General features: G+C 46.8%; 1 protein-coding gene across 2 annotated transcripts; it reads right to left on the minus strand.

Annotated features, from left to right (window-relative positions):
* Nucleotides 1-9556: 9556 nt before the first annotated feature.
* On the minus strand, nt 9557-21610 carry BOD1 (biorientation of chromosomes in cell division 1). 2 transcript variants are annotated; one of them, XM_055554515.1, is made up of 4 exons: nt 21083-21537; nt 17118-17242; nt 11294-11490; nt 9557-10332 (listed from the first exon to the last, which is right to left on the minus strand). In XM_055554515.1, the coding sequence occupies exons 1-3, from the start codon at nt 21317-21319 to the stop codon at nt 11295-11297; spliced, it is 558 nt and encodes a 185-aa protein (XP_055410490.1). In that variant the 5' UTR covers nt 21320-21537; the 3' UTR covers nt 9557-10332; nt 11294. The 2 variants fall into 2 exon arrangements, with proteins under 2 accessions (XP_055410490.1, XP_055410491.1); XM_055554516.1 differs by lacking the exons at nt 9557-10332; nt 17118-17242 and having other exon boundaries at nt 11354-11490; nt 21083-21610.
* Between the last annotated feature and the right edge of the window lie 24 nt (nt 21611-21634).

The following is a 21634-nucleotide window of genomic DNA, read 5'->3' on the forward strand; positions in this document are numbered from 1 at the left end:
GTCTCTGGGAACCACGCGTCTCCTTTTCCCGCTCTTACAACAGCTCTTGTCAGGTTGGTGGAAGGGCCCCTCCCCCTGCTCCACTCTGCCCTGGAGTTGAACCCGCCCCTGGAGGCCTCCGCTGACTGTGTTGGGGGGGACCAGCCCTGGCAAAAATAGGTCAGTTCCAGGGTCTAAGCAAAGCTGTGGGTCTAGCACGGAGTCACTAGTCTCCACGCACAGGCCCAGTGCCCTGGGTCATTGCCTTACTCTGCCACCGTATGAGACAAGAATGGACACAGAGGCGTCCCTGCCTCCTCCACCTCCTGCTTGTCTGCTCTGGAGGCATGTGATGAGAACACGGCCCTGGAAGGGCCTCTCCGTTTTCCCGCGTCCCTCCCTCTCTCGCTCCCGGAACCCAGCTGTGTGCCCTGGGCCTCGCCTGCTCCCCTTTCTCCTTCTCTTCCTCTGCCTCAGGCAGGAGAGGTCTGTGCCTCCCTGGGCTTCCAAGACTCGGGTGTAGCGCAGGGCAGCGGGCAGAGCCGCCCTCTGCAGGCTGGCTTTGGTTCAAGGCCGTGCCATCTGCGAGCTGGCTGTGGTGAACGCAGCCCCAGATGTGGTCCAGCTTGTCTCCCTGGAGTTCTGTGTCAGGGTGTAGGGCCAGAGGCTTTGCTGATCACAAAGGATCACTCTGCCAATGTCAACTGTGCAAACATCTCCTTGGGGACTTGTAAGGAGGTGGGAGGCTGGGCCAAGGCTGGAGAGAAGCGGTCCTGGGTCTCCAGATCACATGGGACTCATCTGACGACTGCAAACCACAAGGTGTTCCCAGCGTGCACTTTACGAGGAAAAGTGGAATGACTGAATGGCGACTGTAGCCAACAGTGTTCTCTGAGTTTTCACCCACGCTTGCCACGTGTCGAGGAAGAGATTTGTGCTAGGAAGGAACACCGGTAAAATCCCAGCTTATGAATAACTTATGGAATATAAGTAAGTTTCTGTTAGTTTCCGCAGCTTGTGGACTTTTGCCAAATTTGGCATGTACCAGGTGGTCTAGCTTGGTGATAAGAAATAAGCCGGCATCAGAAAGACGTGTGGCCTGCCACCCGAGGGGCCGACACTGAGCCACAGCAAGAGACCCAAAACGCTGACGGGGCCAGGGTGGGGGTGACGAGACAGCAAGAACAAAGGGAAAAGAAAGAGTGAGCTTGACCCCCAAGCCTCTCTCTGCTGATCTGTACCGTCCAGGGGGGCGCCTAGTTTCCTCCTGCCGATAAGCCGGAAGTCAGCTGAGCCGCCTGCTCTGCCAGGCAGGGGCTGTCACGTGTGTGCGTTTGATTCACCGCTCCAGCCGTTTCTTGCTTATCACCACCCCCTGGCCCATTCATACCATAGGACCTTGGAGTATCGGTGAGGTCAAGGGTTTGCAAATAGTCACAGGGCCACCAGGTGGGACTGAGCAAGGTGAGTGTGCATGGAGAGAGTGGGGGCCAAGGATCAGGGTGTGGTGTTGGAGCCAGGACAGGGTCAGGGGCATCCATAGGGGCTTGAGGTGCTGACAGTGATGGGAGAGGGGTTCCAAATAGTGGCACTGATCCCTTGTTACTGTGTTTAGGATAATGGGAAAGTGGTGGAAAAATAATTACAGTTAAAGGAAGGAAACTAGTTGAATCCCAAGAGGGTCTGGGAGCAGAGGCATGTCTAGCTCTCAGATTTGATTTTTAAATACCAGCCAGAGGATCAAGCCTCCTTGGAAAAATGGCAGATTCCAAGTTGGGGGCAGGGACTGTACATGATGAGCTTGGGGCATCTTCTGGTGTCAGAAAGGAAGTGCCAAAGAGAGGTGGAGAAATGTCACACAGACACAAAAAACAGCATGGAGGGCCACCCCCTGGCCAAATCTGGGACAGTTTGAGCATCAAAAGAAATAAGACTAAAATATAGAACACATTGATTAAATAGGAATCCATGGATCAACACAAATAGAAATAAATAAAAGAATAAATGAGGACAAGAAAAGGTTTTCATTGCAGTAGGATGTCAACTAGTAACTGTAGAGGGAATGATGGAACTAAAAATTACCATTTGGTACTTATCGTAGAACAGAATATTTACAAAGTCTAAAAGTACCTCCCCACAAAATATTAACCACAAAGGGACAAAACAGCAATCTGAAAGACACATCTTTAATCAAGTGATCAAGGTGAACATCACCAGCAAAAGTGAAAGTGAAGTTGCTCAGTCGTGTCCGATTCTTTGTGACCCCATGGACTGTAGCCCACCAGGCTCCTCTGTCCATGGGATTTTCCAGGGAATAGTACTGGAGTGGATTGCCATTTCCTTCTCCAAGGGATCTTCCCGACCCAGGGATCGAACCCGGGTCTCCTGCATTGTAGACAGACACTTTACCGTCTGAGCCACCAGGGAAGTCACCAGCAAAGGACAAATCTAAATCATGCATCTAATAGGGTGCTGTGGAAAGAACACAGCTTCACTTCTGTAATATTCCTGCTCAAGATGCAGAGTCTGAATCTAACCACAAGGAATTATCAGACAGACCCAAGGACTGTTCTACAAAAGGTCTGGCCCATTGTCTTTAAAAAGAACTATTCCAGATTGAAGGAATTGAAGGAGATATGACAACTAAAGGTAGTGTTTGATTCTAAACCGAATCCTTTCTCTAATCAGGACAGTTGGCAAAACAGAAGGTCTGTGGGTTAACAGTAGTATTGTATTAATGTTAATTTCCTGTCGCCCTTACTGTGGCTTTGTAGTACACTGTCCTTATTTGTAGGAATTACATGCTGAAGTATTTGGGGGAGATGGGACATCAGGTCAACCACCTCTCTCCAGTGGTTCAGGAAAGAGTTTTTCGTACTATTCTTACAATTTTTCCATAAGTTTGAAATCATTTCAAAGGAAAAGGAAAAAGTTTTTTCAAAAAACTCGTTAAACATCTACTGAGAGGCATGTTTGTTCAGTGCTGTGGTTGAAAGCTACATTTTGCAAAATGTGTTGTGTATATGCCATGGAATATTATATAGCCTTAAAAAGGATGGAGATTCTGACACATGCTACAGCCTAGATGGACTTTAATGACCTTATGCTAGGTGAAATGTCAGTTACGATAGGACAAATACTGTATGATTCCACTTATATGAAGTTCTTAGAGCAGTCAAACGCAGAGACAAAGTAGAATGGTGGGTGCCAGTGGCTGGGGGCAGGGGGAGTGGGGAGTTATTGTTTAAAGAACATAGAGTTTCAGTTGGGGAAGGCAAAAATTCTGGAGGTGGATGGTGGCGATGTTTGCAGAACAAGATGAAGGTACATATTGTCATTGAACGAATGGTTGAGATGGTAAATTTCACAGTTTGCCTATTTTCCCACAATAAAAGAAACTGGAGGAGAAAAAGTCAGGCTTTGAAAGCGAACAACTTCTCAGCTCTGACACTTGTTCCTGAAATCTCAGGTGAGTGCTTGTCTCTTTCTTTGTTACTGGGGACAAGGACACTGTCTTCATACTGCAGAGTCAGAGACCCTGCACGGAAGCCCCTCAAGTCGTGGCTGTAGTGGGCAGCACATAGCGCGTTCTCAAAACAGGGCACCTCCTCTTATTCTGATCCTTCCACATCATTGCATCAAATTCACAGCTCTGTGGGTGGCTGCCATTTTCCCCAGCACTCCCTCCCCCAACTTCCAAGAACTACTCAGCACCCAGCCAGCTCTCTTCCCCTTTCTAGGAACTTCTTCTGCAGACAGTTAGAGAGGTAGAGTGTGTCCCAGTTAAAGACATGAAAACCTTATATAAGCATATAAAGACATGCTTCTATATGCACAGATCATCTCTGGAGGGATCTGTATAGACCCAGGTAACAGTGATGGTCTCTGGGGTACTTAAGGGACAAGGCGGAAAACTTCTCCTGTTAAACCCATTTGTACCCTTGGGATGTCTTCCCACATACAGGCGTTGCTGCTTTAAATAAATGAGAGAAATAAATAGCTGGATCAATCCATCTAGTCACCAAAGAGGGGGCCTCTGTGACAACTGAGTTCCTTTGGGAGGATCTGTCTTGAGCCAGATAAGAGGAGTTCAGAAAAAGCATCTCCCTGTATTTGCTGTTCAAGTGCCAACCACTCAAAATAATGTACAAAGCAGCCTATTTTGTGGTGGCATATCCTCAACGCCTGCAGTCATAGTTTGGGGTGGCATTTTTGCTACCCTTCACCCTCATTTACAAAATGTTAAGCTGCATACACAGATTCAGTTCAGTTCAGTTCAGTTCAGTTGCTCAGTTGTATCCGACTCTTTGCGATCCCATGGACTGCAGCACGCCAGGCCTCCCTGTCCATCACCAGCTCCCAGAGTTTACTCAAACTCAAGTCCATTGAGTCGGTGATGCCATCCAACCATCTGATCCTCTGTCGTCCCCTTCTCTTTCCTCCTTCAATTTTCCCCAGCATCAGGGTCTTTTCAAACGAGTCAGCTCTCTGCATTAGGTGGCTAAAGTATTGGAGTTTCAGCTTCAACAACAGTCCTTCCAATGAACACTCAGGACTGATCTCCTTTAGGATGGACTGGTTGGATCTCCGTGCAGTCCAAGGGATACTCAAGAGTCTTCTCCAACACCACAGTTCAAAAGCATCAATTCTTTGGTGCTCAGCTTTCTTTGTAGTCCAACTCTCTCATCCATACATGACCACAGGAAAAACCATAGCCTTGACTAGACAGACCTTTGTTGGCAAAGTAATGTCTCTGCTTTTGAATATGCTATCTAGGTTGGTCATAACTTTCCATCCAAGGAGCAAGTGTCTTAATTTCATGGCTTCAGTCACCATCTGCAGTGATTTTGGAGCCCAGAAAAATAAAGTCAGCCACTGTTTCCACTGTTTCCCCATCTATTTCCCATGAAGTGATGGGACCAGATGCCATGATCTTAGTTTTCTGAATGTTGAGCTTTAAGCCAACTTTTTCACTCTCCTCTTTCACTTTCATCAAGAGGCTCTTTAGTTCTTCTTTGCTTTCTGCCATAAGGGCAGTGTCACCTGCATATCTGAGGTTATTGATATTTCTCTCGGCAATTTTGATTCCAGCTTATGCTTCCTCCAGCCCAGCATTTCTCATGATGTACTCTGCTGCTGCTGCTGCTAAGTCGCTTCAGTAGTGTCCAACTCTGTGCGACCCATAGATGGCAGCCCACCAGGCTCCCCCGTCCCTGGGATTCTCCAGGCAAGAACACTGGAGTGGGTTGCCATTTCCTTCTCCAATGGATGAAAGTGAAAAGTGAAAGTGAAGTCACTCAGTCGTGTCTGACTCTTAGCGACCCCCTGGACTGCGCCTGCCAGGCTCCTCCATCCATGGGATTTTCCAGGCAAGAGTACTGGAGTGGGGTGCCACTGCCTTCTCCGGATTACTCTGCATGTAAGTTAAATAAGCAGGGTGACAATACACAGCCTTGACGTACTCCTTTCCTGATTTGGAACCAGTTTGGTGTTCCATGTCCATATGCAGATTAACTACAGACACACCTCCCTCTGTCTTTTCCTCCAGGACACTGCCACTCGGGCACTTCTGAGGCTTCTGAGAACGCTGGGTGCTGGTGCCTCCTCGTACCTCCACCAACCTCTCCCTGCCGTCTCTGCCGTCACCCTCACCGCCTCCGGTGGTCCTATGTGGGCGCCCAGACAGGGATGTGAGGGAACCTCAGGCTGCTTCCCATCTTGAGAATTCTAGAGCCCAACTCACGTAACTTAATCATCTTGTCTTTTATGAAAAATTAAAGTCTAGAAGATAGCTAAAGAGATGTTTTTGAATAATTTAAAGTAATCACAAGATGATGACCCTCTGGGGAAAGTACGTCCAGCTCTTGTGTCCTCAGGGGCCACTAGGGGGATGGAAATGGGTGAGGCCAGCCAGTGGCACCCGCACGTCCCACCTGCCATCTGAAATGGTCAGCTGCCATCACACGGGCTGATTGTTATCCGTGGGACACAAAGGCATTTCTAAACCTTGACGTTCTCCTTTAGGAGTCAGAAATACAGATCCATATGGAATCTCCCCATTTAGAAATATTGGTAAATAGTTGAAAACAAGATAAGAGACAATAGTCACAATTCCTTGGCCGAAAGAACGTGGTTCGAGGTGCAGCGGAGCGGCCTGGCAGTTTGCAAACTCTGCCCTGTGACGTGCAAGGGACAAACGCTGGCTAGAACTAAGGGCTTGTGTTGAGATGTCAAGTTGACTCGATTTGAGGCTACCTTTGGAATGAAGGGTGGACCCTGGAGCATTGACAAATTTGAACTTGTTCTATTAATTAACAGGGAGGCAGAGTAGCAAAGGGTGAGGGGGAGGGGAAAATACAGGCTTTGAATTCACAGAGGCTTGGGTTCAAACCTTGCTTCCATACTTCATAGTTCCCTGCTTAATAGTAAGTCTTGGTTTCCTCATCCATAAAAGTCAGGAGAGACCCTACATAACAGGGTTATGAGGATTGAATGAAGTTGTGTCTAAGGAAATGTCTGCCATCTGGTAAGCAACTAGTTCACTTATTCTTACTTTCAAAGGTTTGTGAGTGAGGATACTTGATGAAAGCAACATTTCGGGAAGGATGGCCAAATGGCAGCTGGGAGACTGGAGTCAGAAAGACTGGCTAAGTCTCCCGCAGCGTTACTACTTTGAGAGAGGGTCATTATTACTGCACGGCCTGGAGCTGAGCCTGTCCCCAGGGGCCAGAGCATAAAAGCTGCCCTCCTGGCTTCTCCATGGTAAGGTGATGGACAGGGTGCAATGTACAGCGCCAAAGAAAGCTTGGCTGTGCCAGCTTTCCTGTCTCCTTCCCACCCCCTCTTCAGCAGCCTTCATGCAGCCAAGGAGGCAGGGCCTGGCCTCCTGCCAGTGCTAATCCAGGCGCAATTTCCAAGCCTGAACCTTGGTGCCAGCCTCAGGCACAAGCCAGGCCCTGACCTTTGCTGGGTCTCTACAGACATCTCTTCTCTATCTTGAGGAGCCACTGAAGGCTTTTCTGCAGAGTACCTGGTAAAATTCTGCTGTTTTTGTTGTTCAGTCACTCAGACATGTCCAACTCTTTGTGACCCCATGGACTGTAGCAAACTCATCTACAGAAGATGGCTTAAAGCTTTTGAAAGCTTGGGACCTTAAACTACATGCAGACATTTCTAAGCCAAAAAGGCCAAATGCACAGTCCTTGCAAGGGACTAATGGCAGAATTAGCCAGAGAGAAATAGTTTTGCTTCTTAGGAACAAGAGACACATTTACCCACTATGTAGGTGCTATGTGTGTCCACTAATATAATTAAACTGTCATTACCAGTCAGCATTGCCAACTTCCCAAAAAGGTTTCCTAAAGTAGAAATGATTTTTAGTTTGCATCAGAATTGTATGAAAGGCTTGCTTGCCACCCCCACCCGCCCCTCCTCCCCACAGTAAGTCTCTGAATCAGTAGACCTGGGGTCAGGGCTGTGTTTCTAACAATTCCAGGAGATGCTGATGCTTCCCACTGGTGGCTGGGTGGCTATGCTTTCAGAAGTGTTGCTGTAAGGAATCTGCTGGTATTTATTCAGTCCACACTACTAGTCAGTGTTACAAAATGCATGGGAACCCCTACACCCCCAGTTGAGTAAATAGAAGCTAAGGTTAAATGACAGAAATAAGATGAAACAATGCTTGAGAATCTTGATCTAGGAGCCACAAACTTCACTGTAAGCCAAGGGTTATACAGTCACAACTGGGTGGACATGGTGGTTTGGTGATGCCAAGGAAGTGCTCAGGCTAGTAACTGGAAAGCTGCTGGGGGCAGCAGTCTCTAGTCAAAGTGGGAGCCGCCGCCCCGTGTCAAAGAGCTGGGCCGCAAACATGAACATCGGGTTCTTCATATCATCACGACTCCAAGGCTTGGATGGCTCCTAAAGGCTGGTGCTTGTTGATGTCTTACAGAGGTTAGTTCTGTGCTTCATGAGGCTTTTGCAAATGTTAGTGGTTTTTCCAACTACAGAGAAAGAAGACTTGAAGTCTGAGACAGCTAGTTTCTTGTTTAGGAGCTTGCTGGAACAAGGGTGCTTAGGGGTGAGATGTTTTTGGTGGCCTCATCATCAGGGAGGATTTTCGCTTTTTCTCAGAACACAGATCATTTTTCTAGGCTCTGCAAGCTTAATACTCAACATGACAACTCCGGTGAGAATGAAAAAAGGCTTAGCAGGTGACCAGTTCTTGAGGGAGGTGGCGGCTCTGGGCGTCCCAGCCCCCCAAGTGCTGTTTGCTCTCATTTTCCCTGGCTGCCCACTTAACTACCTTTACTCAAGGGAATGTGGGAACGACTTCCATTTCAATTTGGCTCCGCTAAGTCAAAGTCAGCCTTCTGTCCCAAGAGTAGTAATGTGTCTAGGTACTTCTGTAATCTGATGATTTCATTTGAAAAAATTCTCTCTGGTCTATGGTGACTCTTAGTTGATATAACAATGATTTTTTTTAAAAAAATCTCCTTGGTATCTTGGCATATTTAACATTCTGTGAAAATCAGAGTTATTTCTCACTAACTGGTACATCCTTCTATAATAACGGAAAAAGAGAACTGAGACGGACCAAAACTGTCTGCCAAAAATATGCACAACACAGTCACTTGTGAATCTGGGGAGAGGAAGAAGCTTCTCTGGGTTGCTCATACTGCCCGGTCAGCAGGTTGAGGCCAGTGGTGGACGGGCAGAATGCTGGTGGGGTTGAGGGGGCTCTGTTGAGACCTCCCTTCTGGAACAGAGGCCTCCCTGGGAAGGAGGCCCATGGTCCTAACCAGTGGGGTCCGGGTCTGAGAGGCCTCCTTGCAGAGCACAGGCCTGCAGTCCTTCCGTATCTGCCTCTTAGTGAAGAGGACTGACTGGAGGGCCTGTCTCTGGTCACTGAGGACCCAGGTGTTGAATCCCAAACTGAAAAGGGCAGCAACCTGCTCTACCTGGAAGCAGAACACACTGCAGAACTGCCATCTGCTCTAAACATGGGGTCAGCTTGCTTTAAAACAAGGGCATATGCTGCCCAAACATCCTGCTAAACACAGAAGTGCAGTCCTAACTTGTGGTTATTGATGGTAAAAGTGGAACAGGTTAAAGTCTGAGTAACAATATCCAGGAGAAGCCTCAACTAAGAACCAAAGACTCTTAGTTTGAAGTAAATTTTGATATCATCCAAAGCTTGGGATGCAAAATGGCAAGGGTCAGCAGTGAAAGCCACTTGGAACTTGTCAGAAACTTTCAGGTCTTTCTGACTTCTGAATCAGACTTTGCATGTTGTTTAAAATCCCCTGGTGACCCTTCTGCAAGTTCGGGAACGAGTACATGGAGGACCGTTCATTGGTCAATTAAAGAGGAGGACCGGCAATGGTCCGGGAAAGAGAGGACCGCTTCCAGGTACACCCACTAGCTGCAGGACGATGGTAGCTCCAAGGTGTGTCCACCAGCCCTTCACTGCCACCAAGTCATGTGTTTGCACAGGAACAGCACACAGACGGAGGAGAAAGGTTATGCTCCGTACCTGGGGTCTAAGAGTTAGCTGAAGTTTCAGAGTATCAAATGATTTAATTACAAAACTCAAGTCCCTTTATTCACTTTCTAAAAAAGCACAAAAATGAGAATAAAATAAACACACCCAACTCACTAGCCCTTGCAGGACAGGAAGAAGCCCTGACAGACAGCCTGCAAGTGTCTTTCCTTACACTTCAGTCTGCATCTCTTCAGGCATTCCAGGGTCCCGTGTTTTGACCCCTCTTGCAGGGGAAAGGAAGTAGAAGCTAAAAAGTCACCTACAAGAGGGTTGCAGTGACCTTACAGCTATTTGACGCTAGTGGCTTGTAAACTCTGATTTGCAACTCTCAGAAACTGAGAGTATCAAATAAGCATTGTTAAAACCCTACCACCCCTGGCTAACCTTTACTGTCAATTCTTTGAAACTGCATATTTAGGGCTGGTTATGTTCCTTCACTGTAGCTTCTGATTATCCTCAAGCACAAACCCTAAAATCCATACACAGTCTCTAAGTTCAAGTACAAAGGTTTGCTTCAGGACAAACCCCAAAGTGATGTAGTGTTTCTTAACATGTCTGTAGTGTCTACTGGGTGTCACCCCCTGGACAGGCTGGCTGGGGGGCAGCACAGTATGGGGGCCCACATGGTCCACTTTTCTACAGCCCCACTTGCTCCCTATTCTATCTGGACACTGCCCCACAGTCAACATTGAACTCTGAAGTCAGTGAGGACTTCAGCCTGTCTTCATTCTGAAGTTGTACTCTTATGTAACTGAATCCAGTTCTTCACCATTAATTCAACGGAGCTTCCAAAACATGTCAGGCATATTCTAAAAAGAAAGATAATCAAATCAAAATGTTGTTTTGTGTTATGTTTAATTTCATGTTCCCAAAGGAATTAAGGTAGATAGAAAGACTTGAAGTGAATGTTTTACACTCCATAATGGAATTGAGGTTTTCTCCTAATACAGGCACAAAGGGACAATTTGTCTCATGAGTTCCCCATGCGAGCCTGATATTCTTGCTTTGTTCACTCCCTGATGCTTAGTTTACTAATCAAAAATAACAGACACATTAACGACTCTTTCAAAGAGAACACCAACGTAGAATGAGGGGGGAAGGCACACCGTGATGGTTACCTGCGATGGCTGAGTCCACCACGGCTTATTTGTGATAACTGCATATGTTTGTTAATGTCTCCCAACCCCTGCAAACAGCATTGTTTTGTGCATCTAGAGCTGATTTTTAAAATTAAATTTCAAATGTAAAAAAGAAAAAAGGGTGCTCAGAGCAGAGGAATCCCATGGTAACTGACAGTGGTAAACTGAAATCCTTAATAAATAAACAAGGAAACCCAAGAGGGCGTAAAGCGGGTTCTGAGCACCACTGAGGAGGCACTTTAGCATGCACCACTGGTTTTATTCAAATTGTAAGCCCAAGTTAACTCATGTCCGGGGGAGAGACTCATTTAGGCAATTTCACAACAAGACTTTAATGTGAATCTGGTGTGTGCATACCCAGCATCCCAGCTGGTTTCTAATGAAGCATCTATTCATGGCTTAAATGTTCAGCTCTGCTGGCACAGAAAATCACACTCACTGACATAGGAAAACGCTACTAATTAGTTCTCAGTAAAAAATTACTCACAACAAAATGAAATCCATTTGCAGTAAACACTTTTCTGAACAGATAAGAAACGTGAACCTTGGTAATGGCTTGTCCCTTTTCTACCCATTTTCTGTGTCTATAAGCCAGAGGTGAATGGTCCTGGACAGAAGGCGGGACACTGACCTTAGGAAGTGTCCTGGGATGGAGCAGCAGGGTCCTGGCTTTCAGGCTCTGGAGGCGGTGCTGGCACGGCTTCCTTTTTCTGGGCTGCCAGGAACTCATGAATTGCTCGTTCTATCTGTGGTCTGAAGATGTGGTTCAGTTTGGGATCCACCACCTGGGAAATAATTCTGTCCACTCCAGCTTCCAACATCCCTGACCTTGAGAAGACAAACAGATTATTGCATTATTTAGCCTGCAAGTGTCATGGGAGAGAGCAAGAAGTATCCACCTGGTCCAAGATACAGCCCCGTCAGAGAGTGCTTTCAAAGGACGGTACACAAAGGGTTCAAGCCATGATGTCTTTAGAAGGCAAGTCATTATTCCTAATTCACAATCTCAGCCACTCTCAATGCAACCTTGTACAAAAGAACCAAACAAAACTCTCCCAACGACAAAGAGTAACAGTATGGTTCAAAGAATCGACACCATGGGTAGATTTGAAAACCTCAATCTAGCAAAGCCAGCATGCCTTCCACTTGACTCCACTTCCCTCAATATCTATTCTTCTATACATCAAAGCAAAAGTGGGCCCCAGCAGCAACCTGGCTGCTGTTGCTGCTAAGTCGCTTCAGTCATCTCCGACTCTGTGTGACCCCATAGACAGCAGCCCACCAGGCTCCCCCGTCCCTGGGATTCTCCAGGCAAGAACACTGGAATGAGTTGCCCTTTCCTTCTCCAATGCATGAAAGTGAAAAATGAAAGTGAAGTCGCTCAGTCGTGTCCAACTCTTCGCGACCCCACGGACTGCAGCCTACTAGGCTCCTCCATCCATGGGACTTTCCAGGCAAGAGTACTGGACTGGGGTGCCATTGCCTTCTCCGAGCAACCTGGCTACCAAGCCCAAATCTTATACAGCACAAACCAGTCAGGGCTGGGAATGCTTACAGCATCATCATCAATTCAAAGGCCTTCAAGCTGTGCTACGTACAAGGTAACGTGGAAGCAAACAAGTAAACAGACAAGAAATAGATTGTTTCTAAGCTTCTAAGGGGCTAAAATACAGCCCCAGTGGTTTTTGAAATAGAACAAAAATTAGTCAAAATGTTTATATTCAAACATTAGGGGTGGGTAGCAAGGAAGACTACGGTCATAGGAAACAATCACGTTTGAAGAGTTTGGAACATAGTCCATGCAGGGTCAAACTGAATTGTTCTCCTCAAAGGATTAAAATATTCAAACACCATTCACAAGTGTGGTAGACAGGTTTTACTTACTTTCCTTTAGACTTGAGTTCTTAGGCCATTCAAGGTTTTGCTTGGGTAAAAACAGGTCCTGAGGTAATGGGGCAAATGGTGTGTCAGAGCACAGCCCAGGAGACGACTGAGCACACACACAGCGATGAGTGAGATGAGAAACAGGCCCTGAGCTGGTTAGGCTGAGCAGTCAATAAAGCGCTCCCTAAACCCAGTGGTGACAGACAGCTTATCAACAGGAAGCCTAGATGTAAATGGACTGCCATCAGAGTACAGGGGCACCTGCGAACAGACCCCAGTAGACAGTGCGCGCCCATGGACCACCCAGATCAGCAGCAGCCTGTGGGTCAGCGGGGAAGCAAAGCCACCTTGCCTTAGTCCAAGCCAAGGACTATCAACCTCTATCACCCTGCTTCCTGCGTCAGGTTCCCAGGGGTCTTTCCAGTTCAGTTCAGTCGCTCAGTCGTGTCCGACTCTTTGCGACCCCGTAAATCACAGCACGCCAGGCCTCCCTGTCCATCACCAACTCCCGGAGTTCACTCAAACTCATGTCCATCGAGTCGGTGATGCCATCTAGCCATCTCATCCTATGTCGTCCCCTTCTCCTCCTGTCCCCAATCCCTCCCAGCATCAGGGTCTTTTCCAATGAGTCAGCTCTTTGTATGAGGTGGCCAAAGTGTTGGAGTTTCAGCTTCAGCATCAGTTCTTCCAATGAACACCCAGGACTGATCTCTTTTAGGATGGACTGGTTGGATCTCCTTGAAGTCCAAGGGACTCTCAAGAGTCTTCTCCAACACCACTGTTCAAAAGCATCAATTCTTTGGCACTCAGCTTTCTTCACAGTCCAACTCTCGCATCCATACATGACCACTGGAAAAACCATAGCCTTGACTAGACGGACCTTTGTTGGCAAAGTAATGTCTCTGCTTTTCAATATGCTATCTAGGTTGGTTGTAACTTTCCTTCCAAGGAGTAAGCGTCTTTTAATTTCATGGCTGCAATCACCATCTGCAGTGATTCTGGAGCCCAGAAAAATAAAGTCTGACACTGTTTCCCCATCTATTTGCCATGAAGTGATGGGACCAGATGTCTTTATGGGAGGTGAAAATCTGACCATTGAAAACAAAATACCAAGAGTACAGCTCCCTTTTCTGGAGATTTTAAAAGTGCCAGGAGGAAGTAAGAAGTATTGTCAGGTGCCTAAAACAGAAGATGAAACAAACAACTATCATATAGGTTCCTCCAGGCTGGAGACTAGGATACAGTGTCTGGGCCTGAGCAGCAGGGCTGGCCAGCCAGTGCTGAGGGCTGCGGTGTCGCACTGGCAGGGTTAAGGAGTGAATCTTCATGTAAAACGTCATCAGAATTTGCCTCAAATTCAAAATGTTAGCAGGAATCACAGACAAATGTCTCAGTATGACATCCAAATTCATGTTTTCAGGTTAAATACATTCTAGATCAAATTGAAAAGCAGCGAATAATTACATAGGTGATAAAACTATGAAAAAAAAAAAAGCAAGGAAATAAGGACCATCCAAGTGAGGAGTATGGTCAACTTCTGAGAGGAGGATGGGTACCAGGAAAGGTGGGAGGCGGGGCTGGGTTGGGTAGGGCGTGGGGTTTACAGGGTGCTGGTAATATTCTATTTCTCAACCTGGGTGGGACTACAGGGATGTTCTAATTATTTGTTATACTGCATTTCTGTTGTAAGCACTTTTCTGTGTTACATTTCACGTGAAAGGTATATGGGGAGAAGTGCCACATGCATACCTCAAGGATGATATCAACACGCATTAGAAATTAACAGTAATGTTGACAGTCTTCTTGCCATTAATGGCACCTTTTCAAATATTTAAATTATTTTGTGCTTTATTTTCTTAATATGGTTGCCAATCTTTTAGAAGGGTTAAAAAAATTTCATCTGATTTGTTACTTAAGCTGTCAAATAGTTTTTTTTTAAGGACTACCAATAACTCATATGCAGAGTACATCATGAGAAATGCTGGGCTGGATGAAGCACAAGCTGGAATCAAGACTGCTGGGAGAAATATCAATAACCTCAGATATGCAGGTGACACTGCACTTATAGCGGAAAGTGAAGAGGAACTGAAGAGCCTCTTGATGAAAGTGAAAGAGGAGAGTGAAAAAGCTGGCTTACAGCTCAGCATTCAGAAAACAAAGATCATGGCATCTGGTTCCATCACTTCATGGCAAATGGATGGGGAAACAACGGAAACAGTGAGAAACTTTATTTTGGGGGGCTGCAAAATCACTGCAGATGGTGACTGCAGCCATGAAATTAAAAGACGCTTACTCCTTGGAAGAAAAGTTATGACTAACCTAGACAGCGTATTAAAAAGCAGAGACATTACTTTGCCAACAAAGGTCCACCTAGTCAAGGCTATGGTTTTTCCAGTAGTCATGTATGGATGTGAGAGTTGGACTATAAAGAAAGCTGAGCACCGAAGAACTGATGCTTTTGAACTGTGGTGTTGGAGAAGACTCTTGAGAGTCCCTTGGACTGCAAGGAGATTCAACCAGTCCATCCTAAAGGAAATCAGTCCTGAATATTCATTGGAAGGACTGATGCTGAAGCAAAAACTCCAATACTCTGGCCACCTGATGTGAATAACTGAATCATATGAAAAGATTCTGATGCTGGGAAAGACTGAAGGCAGGAGGAGAAGGGGATGACAGAGGATGGGATGGCTGGATGGCATCACCGACTCAATGGACATGAGTTTGAGTCAACTCTGTGAGTTGATATGGACAGGGGTTGCAAAGAGTTGGACACGACTGAGCGACTGAACTGAGACTGAGCAATAACTCATATAAGGACCAGTGCCAGATATGAAACAACTGTTCTGTGAGTGGCAGCCACTGTCCCTTTCTTTTTGAAGGACTCCTGTGCCAGTCTGCTCACCAGAGGAACAAGGCCATGGGGTAATGAATCCAGAATGACAAGGCACTGGGCATCTTCTGGAATCATGCTTCTTCCCTAACTTTGAGAGCTTTTATAAATTTTAGTTACATTTAGAAAGATTCAGATTTCATCAGCCATATTCAAAGTGCCAGCATGTTAATAAATATTCTTTTCTACTTTACAAAACTTTCTATTTTGAAATTATATATTCATAGAAAGTTGCAAAGAAATACATAGGGAGGTCCATGCACTCCTTACCCAGATACCTCTAATGCTTGTACTATGCACAACCGCAGTACAATATTGAAGCCAGGAACATAAGAGGGAAGATTCTGTAACCATATGTGGTGATGGATGTTAACTAGTTATTGTGGTGATCATTTCAAAATATACATGAATTGAATTATTATGCTTGAAACTAATTACAACTGAAACCAATAAGCTGTATGTCAACAATACCTCCGAAAAGGCAGGGGGTGGGCAAAACCCCCCAGAAAACCGGCATGGGTACTCGACCTCATTTACATCCCAGTTATAGCTGCATTTGTGTGTCTGCATATGCGGCTCTGTGCAATTTTATCGCAAGAAACCTCATGAACCACAATTACTCACTTGTATCCCACCCTCTTTCAGCTACCCTTTCCTAGCCACACTCACATCCCCCCAACCCTAAGCCCTAGCAATCACTCATCTATTTTCCATCTCTATAATTACATGTCAGTTCACGAATGTTATGCAAGTGGAATCGTGCACCATGTATCTTTTTGATACTGGTTTCTTTCACTTGCCACAATTCCCCACCATTTCTCTTTTTAAAGAGGAAAGCATCACAAGCTTTTAGATATTCCAGGAGAGTGAGTGGATCAAGAAAACCTGAACATAAGCACGGGTATTAAGAACAAAAAAGAAAAAGCTGATCTCAGGACACCAGATTTCAGGAGCCACCTCCACTTTTGAGCCCAGTGACACGCAGAAGTCACCTGGATGCGCAATCAATAGCACCTCATTAACTGAGGTCCAGTTTGCTATTATGAAGAATATACTTTAATAAAACCTCATGCCTTCTTGAACACTACCATTACACTTTAGAGGGGTCATGTGGATTCAGAAAGTCTGTGTAACTCACACCGGCTTGTGAGAAGATCCAGCTGTTCTTGCCCAAGGCTCAAACACTGATATATCGGTATGAACTTCAGTGTATGTTCATGCTACACTGAAAACTTCAAAGAGCCTGAAATATGTTGTACAATTTGGAATACCTTGCCTGGTAGAGACGTGCACAGGAGGCCTCTGTAGGCGTCAAGAATTTTAACTGAGTTCTTTGCTTACTTGAACTTAACCGGGGCGGGGAGGGGGGGGGGTCTGCTGCAACTTGTATGTCATATTGGCTAGAAGGTACCATGCACTTGGGGCTTCCCAGGTGGCTCAGTGGTAAAGAATCTGCCTCCCAATGCAGGAGCCACAGGAGACACAAGTTCAACCCCTGGGTTGGGAAGATCTCCCGGAGGAGGAAATGGCAACCTACTCCAGTATTCCTGCTAGGATAATCCCATGGACAGAGGAGCCTGGTGGGCTGCAGACCATGCACTTGACCAAACAGGGCCTTTCACTGGCCTTTGGAGTCACACTTGTGGTTACTGCCTTTTCACTTTCAATTCTGCTTACTTACTGAACCACACTCTGCCTCAGACCATTTCGCAATTGGTTTTTGTTCATCGTGGGATTCCATTCCTGCTTGTCCAGATGGGTTGACACAAAATTATCCACTTTTTGCCTCAGGTTTTGGTAAGCTGGCTAAAATATTAAAAAAAAAAGGGGGGGGGGTCAAGGTCAGAAGTTACATACATCAAACTTTTATAAATTTGCCATTCAGATCACAGATTTTCATAGGAATGCAGAATTTCAAGTCCTTAATTACACTCCATGAAGGCCACCATACAGCACAGCAGAGCGTGGACTAATGACCAATACATGTGCCCACTTTAGGGCATGCATGTGTGAGTGCTAAGCCCCTTCAGTTGTGTCCAACTCTTTGCAACCCTGTGGACTGCAGCCCGCCAGGCTCTTCTATCTATGGGATTCTCCAGGCAAGAATAGTGGAGCGGGTTGCCATGCCCTCCTCCAGGGGATCTTCCAGACCCAGGGATCAAACCCATGTCTCTTATGTCTCCTGCATTGGCAGGCAGGTTCTTTACGACTAGCGCCACCTGGCAGGTAGGTCTGAGGCCAGAGGCTCTACTGAGCCGCTTACTTTTCAGATAACTCTATGAGGGTGGTCCTATTAGTTCTCTTCTGCATTCACGTTCAAGGATTTAGGTTTAGAAAAAGTAAACAACTTGCCTACAAGGCTAAAATGTGGCAAAGTCAAGGTCAGACCCAGGCCGTTTCCAAATCAAAGGAAATGAGTTCTAGCCTGGCTCTACTGCTTACTAGCTCTCTGACTTTCAACAAGTCAACCAACCTGAGTCTCAGTTATTTCCATCTGTAAAACAAATACTGCCCCACTTACCTCATAGGGTATTCTCAGCAACAAGCAAGGCCTCTGTGTAAAATGAAGCCACCCAGCCCTCACAAACACAGACTGAAGTCAACGTCTATGGAACACTGGGAGAGGCTGACAGGAAGCAAAACTTAAGTCCCCAGAGGAGCCTGACTGGCAGCACTGCTCTCTAAGGCCAACTAGTATGAGGAGAACAAAATCAGAAAGGAACTGGATGAACACAAGGAATGCACGTGAACACAATGTGCATTCTGAGCCTCCAAGACCTTCTGGCACCATTAGCTGCTGTTGTCCAAACCAGGTGTAACAGTGTGCCTCGCCGTTTCACACTTCACGCCTCTCTCCTCCTGCTGTGGCCAGGGACCACTTCCCTACCCCTTGAGGTTGCATTTAGCAGTGTGATTTTCTTTGGCCAATGAAGCGTCTGGTAGCTCAGCTGGTAAAGAATCTGCCTGCGATGCAGGAGACCCTGGTTTGATTCCTGGGTTGGGAAGATCGCCTGGAGAAGGGAAAGGCTACCTACTCCAGTATTCTGGCCTGGAGAATTCCATGGATTGTATGGTTGGACACGGCTGAGTGACTTTCACTTTGATAATACTGTGTCTCTGACAAGAAGTCCTAATGTGGTTGTGCCATCTGGCATGGCTCTGGTGCTCTGGTGACCTCCTATGAGGGTTTATTCTTTGCAACCTCTGTCCCTCGGGCCTGGGATGCAAGAAAACTACACATGCAGAGATCTTCTCCCAACCACAGCTGGACCTAAGCCCAGGTTGCCTATAGCTGAGCCACCAAGTCTATCCAGATCAGCTGAACTTTAGCTGACTTGCAGTCCCATCAGCATGCAAACAAACGCTTATTATAAGCCACTGAGATCTGGTTTACTATGCAGTGTTACTCTGGCAAAAGTCTGTTAACAGTCAGGTATATGACACTGACAAAGGAATCAAGAGGCCTCAGTTCTGTGAGTGGGCTCTTCCCAAAGGCCATGACTCACAAACAAAGACTCTCCACCAAACCTGAAAAGAGAAAGGCAGGGCGATGGATGAGGACTAAAATTCACAGATACCCATGTACTATCCACCTAGCAAGCCCTTCTTCCTGGTAATTACCTTCCCTTCTTCACAAGGATAGGGCAGTGGGTGCCACATTCTCCTGGCCACAGGGGTGGCTGCCTGACCCACGTTTAGACAATGTAGGTATTTCCTGGGATTTTTTTTTTTTTCCTTTAACTGGAGACATTTTGAGAGGAAGCAGCTGTAAGATGTAACCAAAAGTACTAGTAACCAAATGGATGACTCTGCTCTGCAGTGACATAGGGTTAGATAGCCCTGGTGGAGAAGTCTTGGTTCCAAATGCATCCCTACCCTTCAGGCAGTTTTAAAAATTCTATCCTTCCTTAGACTCCCACGAGTCAATAGATTCTCCCCCTTTGCTCACAGGAGTTAGAGTTAGATTTGTCACTTGTAACCATCAATCCTGATACTGTATCTTTTACTATTCAAAATAATTCACCCAGTTTTAGGTAGGACTGGTTACTGAAAAGGACAAAAGACAGCTAACGTCACCAACCAAACTCTAACCTTAACAGACCCTGACAACATAGAAAAATCCCTTCAGTTCATGAAGTGAAAGATCTACAGTGCCTGTCACTAACGTTTTATTATACTACCACTTTCTCTTAACCTATCATTCTATTTATTTATATTTTGGATGCATTGCAAAGTAAATTACAAACATCAGCAGTACACATTCCCTTCCATACATCTGCAGTCTGGGGTGGAGCCTAACAATATGCAAATCTAACAAGTTCTTAGGTGATGCTGATGAGCCAAGGACCACGCTGTGAGAAACCTGGGACTAAAGCAACAAAGGATGTGCCTGGAGACACACTACCTCAAGAACTAAAGCAACCTGGTGACAACCAGAAAGAACATCTAAGGGGGTGTTAAGCGGTGAAGGCTCCGATTCCCTCTACCCCAACAGATTCTCAATACCGACTAAAACAAATGTATACTACATCGGTTAAGCCACATAAAACCTAATGAGACATAAGAAACATAGTGGAGAACTTGCGATGGGAAGCTGAGAGCACCCAGGACCGGAAAACGTGAAAGTTCTGTCAATATGTATGTTAAAAAAGAAAAATTAAGTACCCCATTTCAAGGAGAGAACTGCTCCGTGAGTTTTTTAATCTTGGAGAATAACAGTATACGCTACTTACTATACATATTATCTGGTCTACACTGCAGTTTTCTACGCCAGAATACACACGTTGAGGACAGGATAGTGACATGCTTGACCCTGTGTCCAGAAACCTCACCAATAAATGTTTAATGGATAACCTATCTTTAAGGCCTAGTTCTAAGCTCACAATCTTCCTGTGAGGTAGGCAAAAGATTTCCATGTTGGGCTCAGAAAAGAGAAATCACTTCCCTAGAGGAGCCCATTCAGTAAGAGAGCCTCCTATGTCTACAACCAGTCTTGTGAGAGAAACTTCTGAAAAGGGAGTAAAAAAAGATTTCAGTGACCACTCTTTGTCTGACACTTAACACCGGTGACTTCACTGAACCCAAATGAATCTGGGCAAGGTCAAGTGAAACAGTATTGGCCGGTTGACCTATGGCATTAGGATCTAACAGAGAATCTTTCAACCAATGATGGAATACAAAATACGGGTGCTGCTTCTACGAAAATGTACCTTAATTAATTGCATACTCAAGCCTGCAAATCACTGAGCTAGAGAAAAGGAAGAAAGGCTGATGTTTGTGCATTCAAACCATTCCTGCTTACTTACCCGGTTTTCTCCAGTGTTGTTAACATACTGAGATTTACTACTGTTGTGCTTAAAGGAGTCTCATCTTGGGAAATACAGGGTCGAGGTTGTAAAACCCGTACGGGGTCCCCAAGTTCAGAGATGCTGTTGGGCTAAGCAGCACAGAGCAAGGATGGGGCGGGAAGCCGAACCCACGTGGACATCCCTCAGAAAGCTTCCTATACTGCCCCAAGCGGTCTCCTCGCTGCTGAGATTTGAAAAGTACCTTTTGTATTTCTCTCGGATTTGGAAATGCAAAGCTGCAGCCATTGCAGCCTCACGCCCAGCCCGCCCCCCGTGAGCCCAAGCCGCCTCAGCTGACCTTGGTGTCCACGTCGGCCAGGCAGTCCCGGCGGAAGCTGTCAAACAGACCCCGGCTCTTGAGCTGCTCCACGATGAGCGCGATGAGCTGCGGGTCGCCCGGGGGCAGTGACGCCGGGTTGATGGGGCCGCCGCTCCCTCCGGCCCCGCCGCCGCCCGCCGCCGTCCCCGCCGAGGCCGGGCCCGCGCCGCCGCCGCCCACCGCGCCGGTGCCCCCGCCGCCCCCGCCGTCAGCCATGGCTGCGCGCCCGGCCCGCCAAGGGGCCCGAGTAAGGCTTCCTCTCAAGAACAGAGGGCCTAGGTCGTGGAGAGGTGGCGGAGGGGCCCGAAAAGGAGAAGGCGGCGGCGGCGGCGGCGGGGACGTAGGAGGAAGGGGCGGCGGCGGCGTCGACAGCGGACGCAGCAGTCTCTCAGGTAGCAGAGCTGCTGCCGGAGGCGGCGGAAACCGCCCGCCGCGTCCCGGACGCTCTCCGGATGACGTCACCGCCGACCTTTGCATTGTGGGGCGGGAGGTCTTCCGGCAGGCAGCTCTCGCTCTCTTATAGGCAGAGGT

Source organism: Bubalus kerabau, chromosome 18 (genome assembly GCF_029407905.1).
Source record: "Bubalus kerabau isolate K-KA32 ecotype Philippines breed swamp buffalo chromosome 18, PCC_UOA_SB_1v2, whole genome shotgun sequence".
NCBI classification, from domain to species: Eukaryota; Metazoa; Chordata; class Mammalia; order Artiodactyla; family Bovidae; genus Bubalus; species Bubalus kerabau.

Bases quoted from the DNA above. Each gene is read 5' to 3' on its own strand.
- BOD1 (XM_055554516.1), bottom strand. From the start codon at position 21,580: ATGCAAAGGTCGGCGGTGACGTCATCCGGAGAGCGTCCGGGACGCGGC. The intron at 11,491-21,082 runs GTCAGCTGAGGC...TGTCTTCTCAAG, and splicing joins TGGCCGACGTGGACACCAAG to GTCAGGGATGTTGGAAGCTG.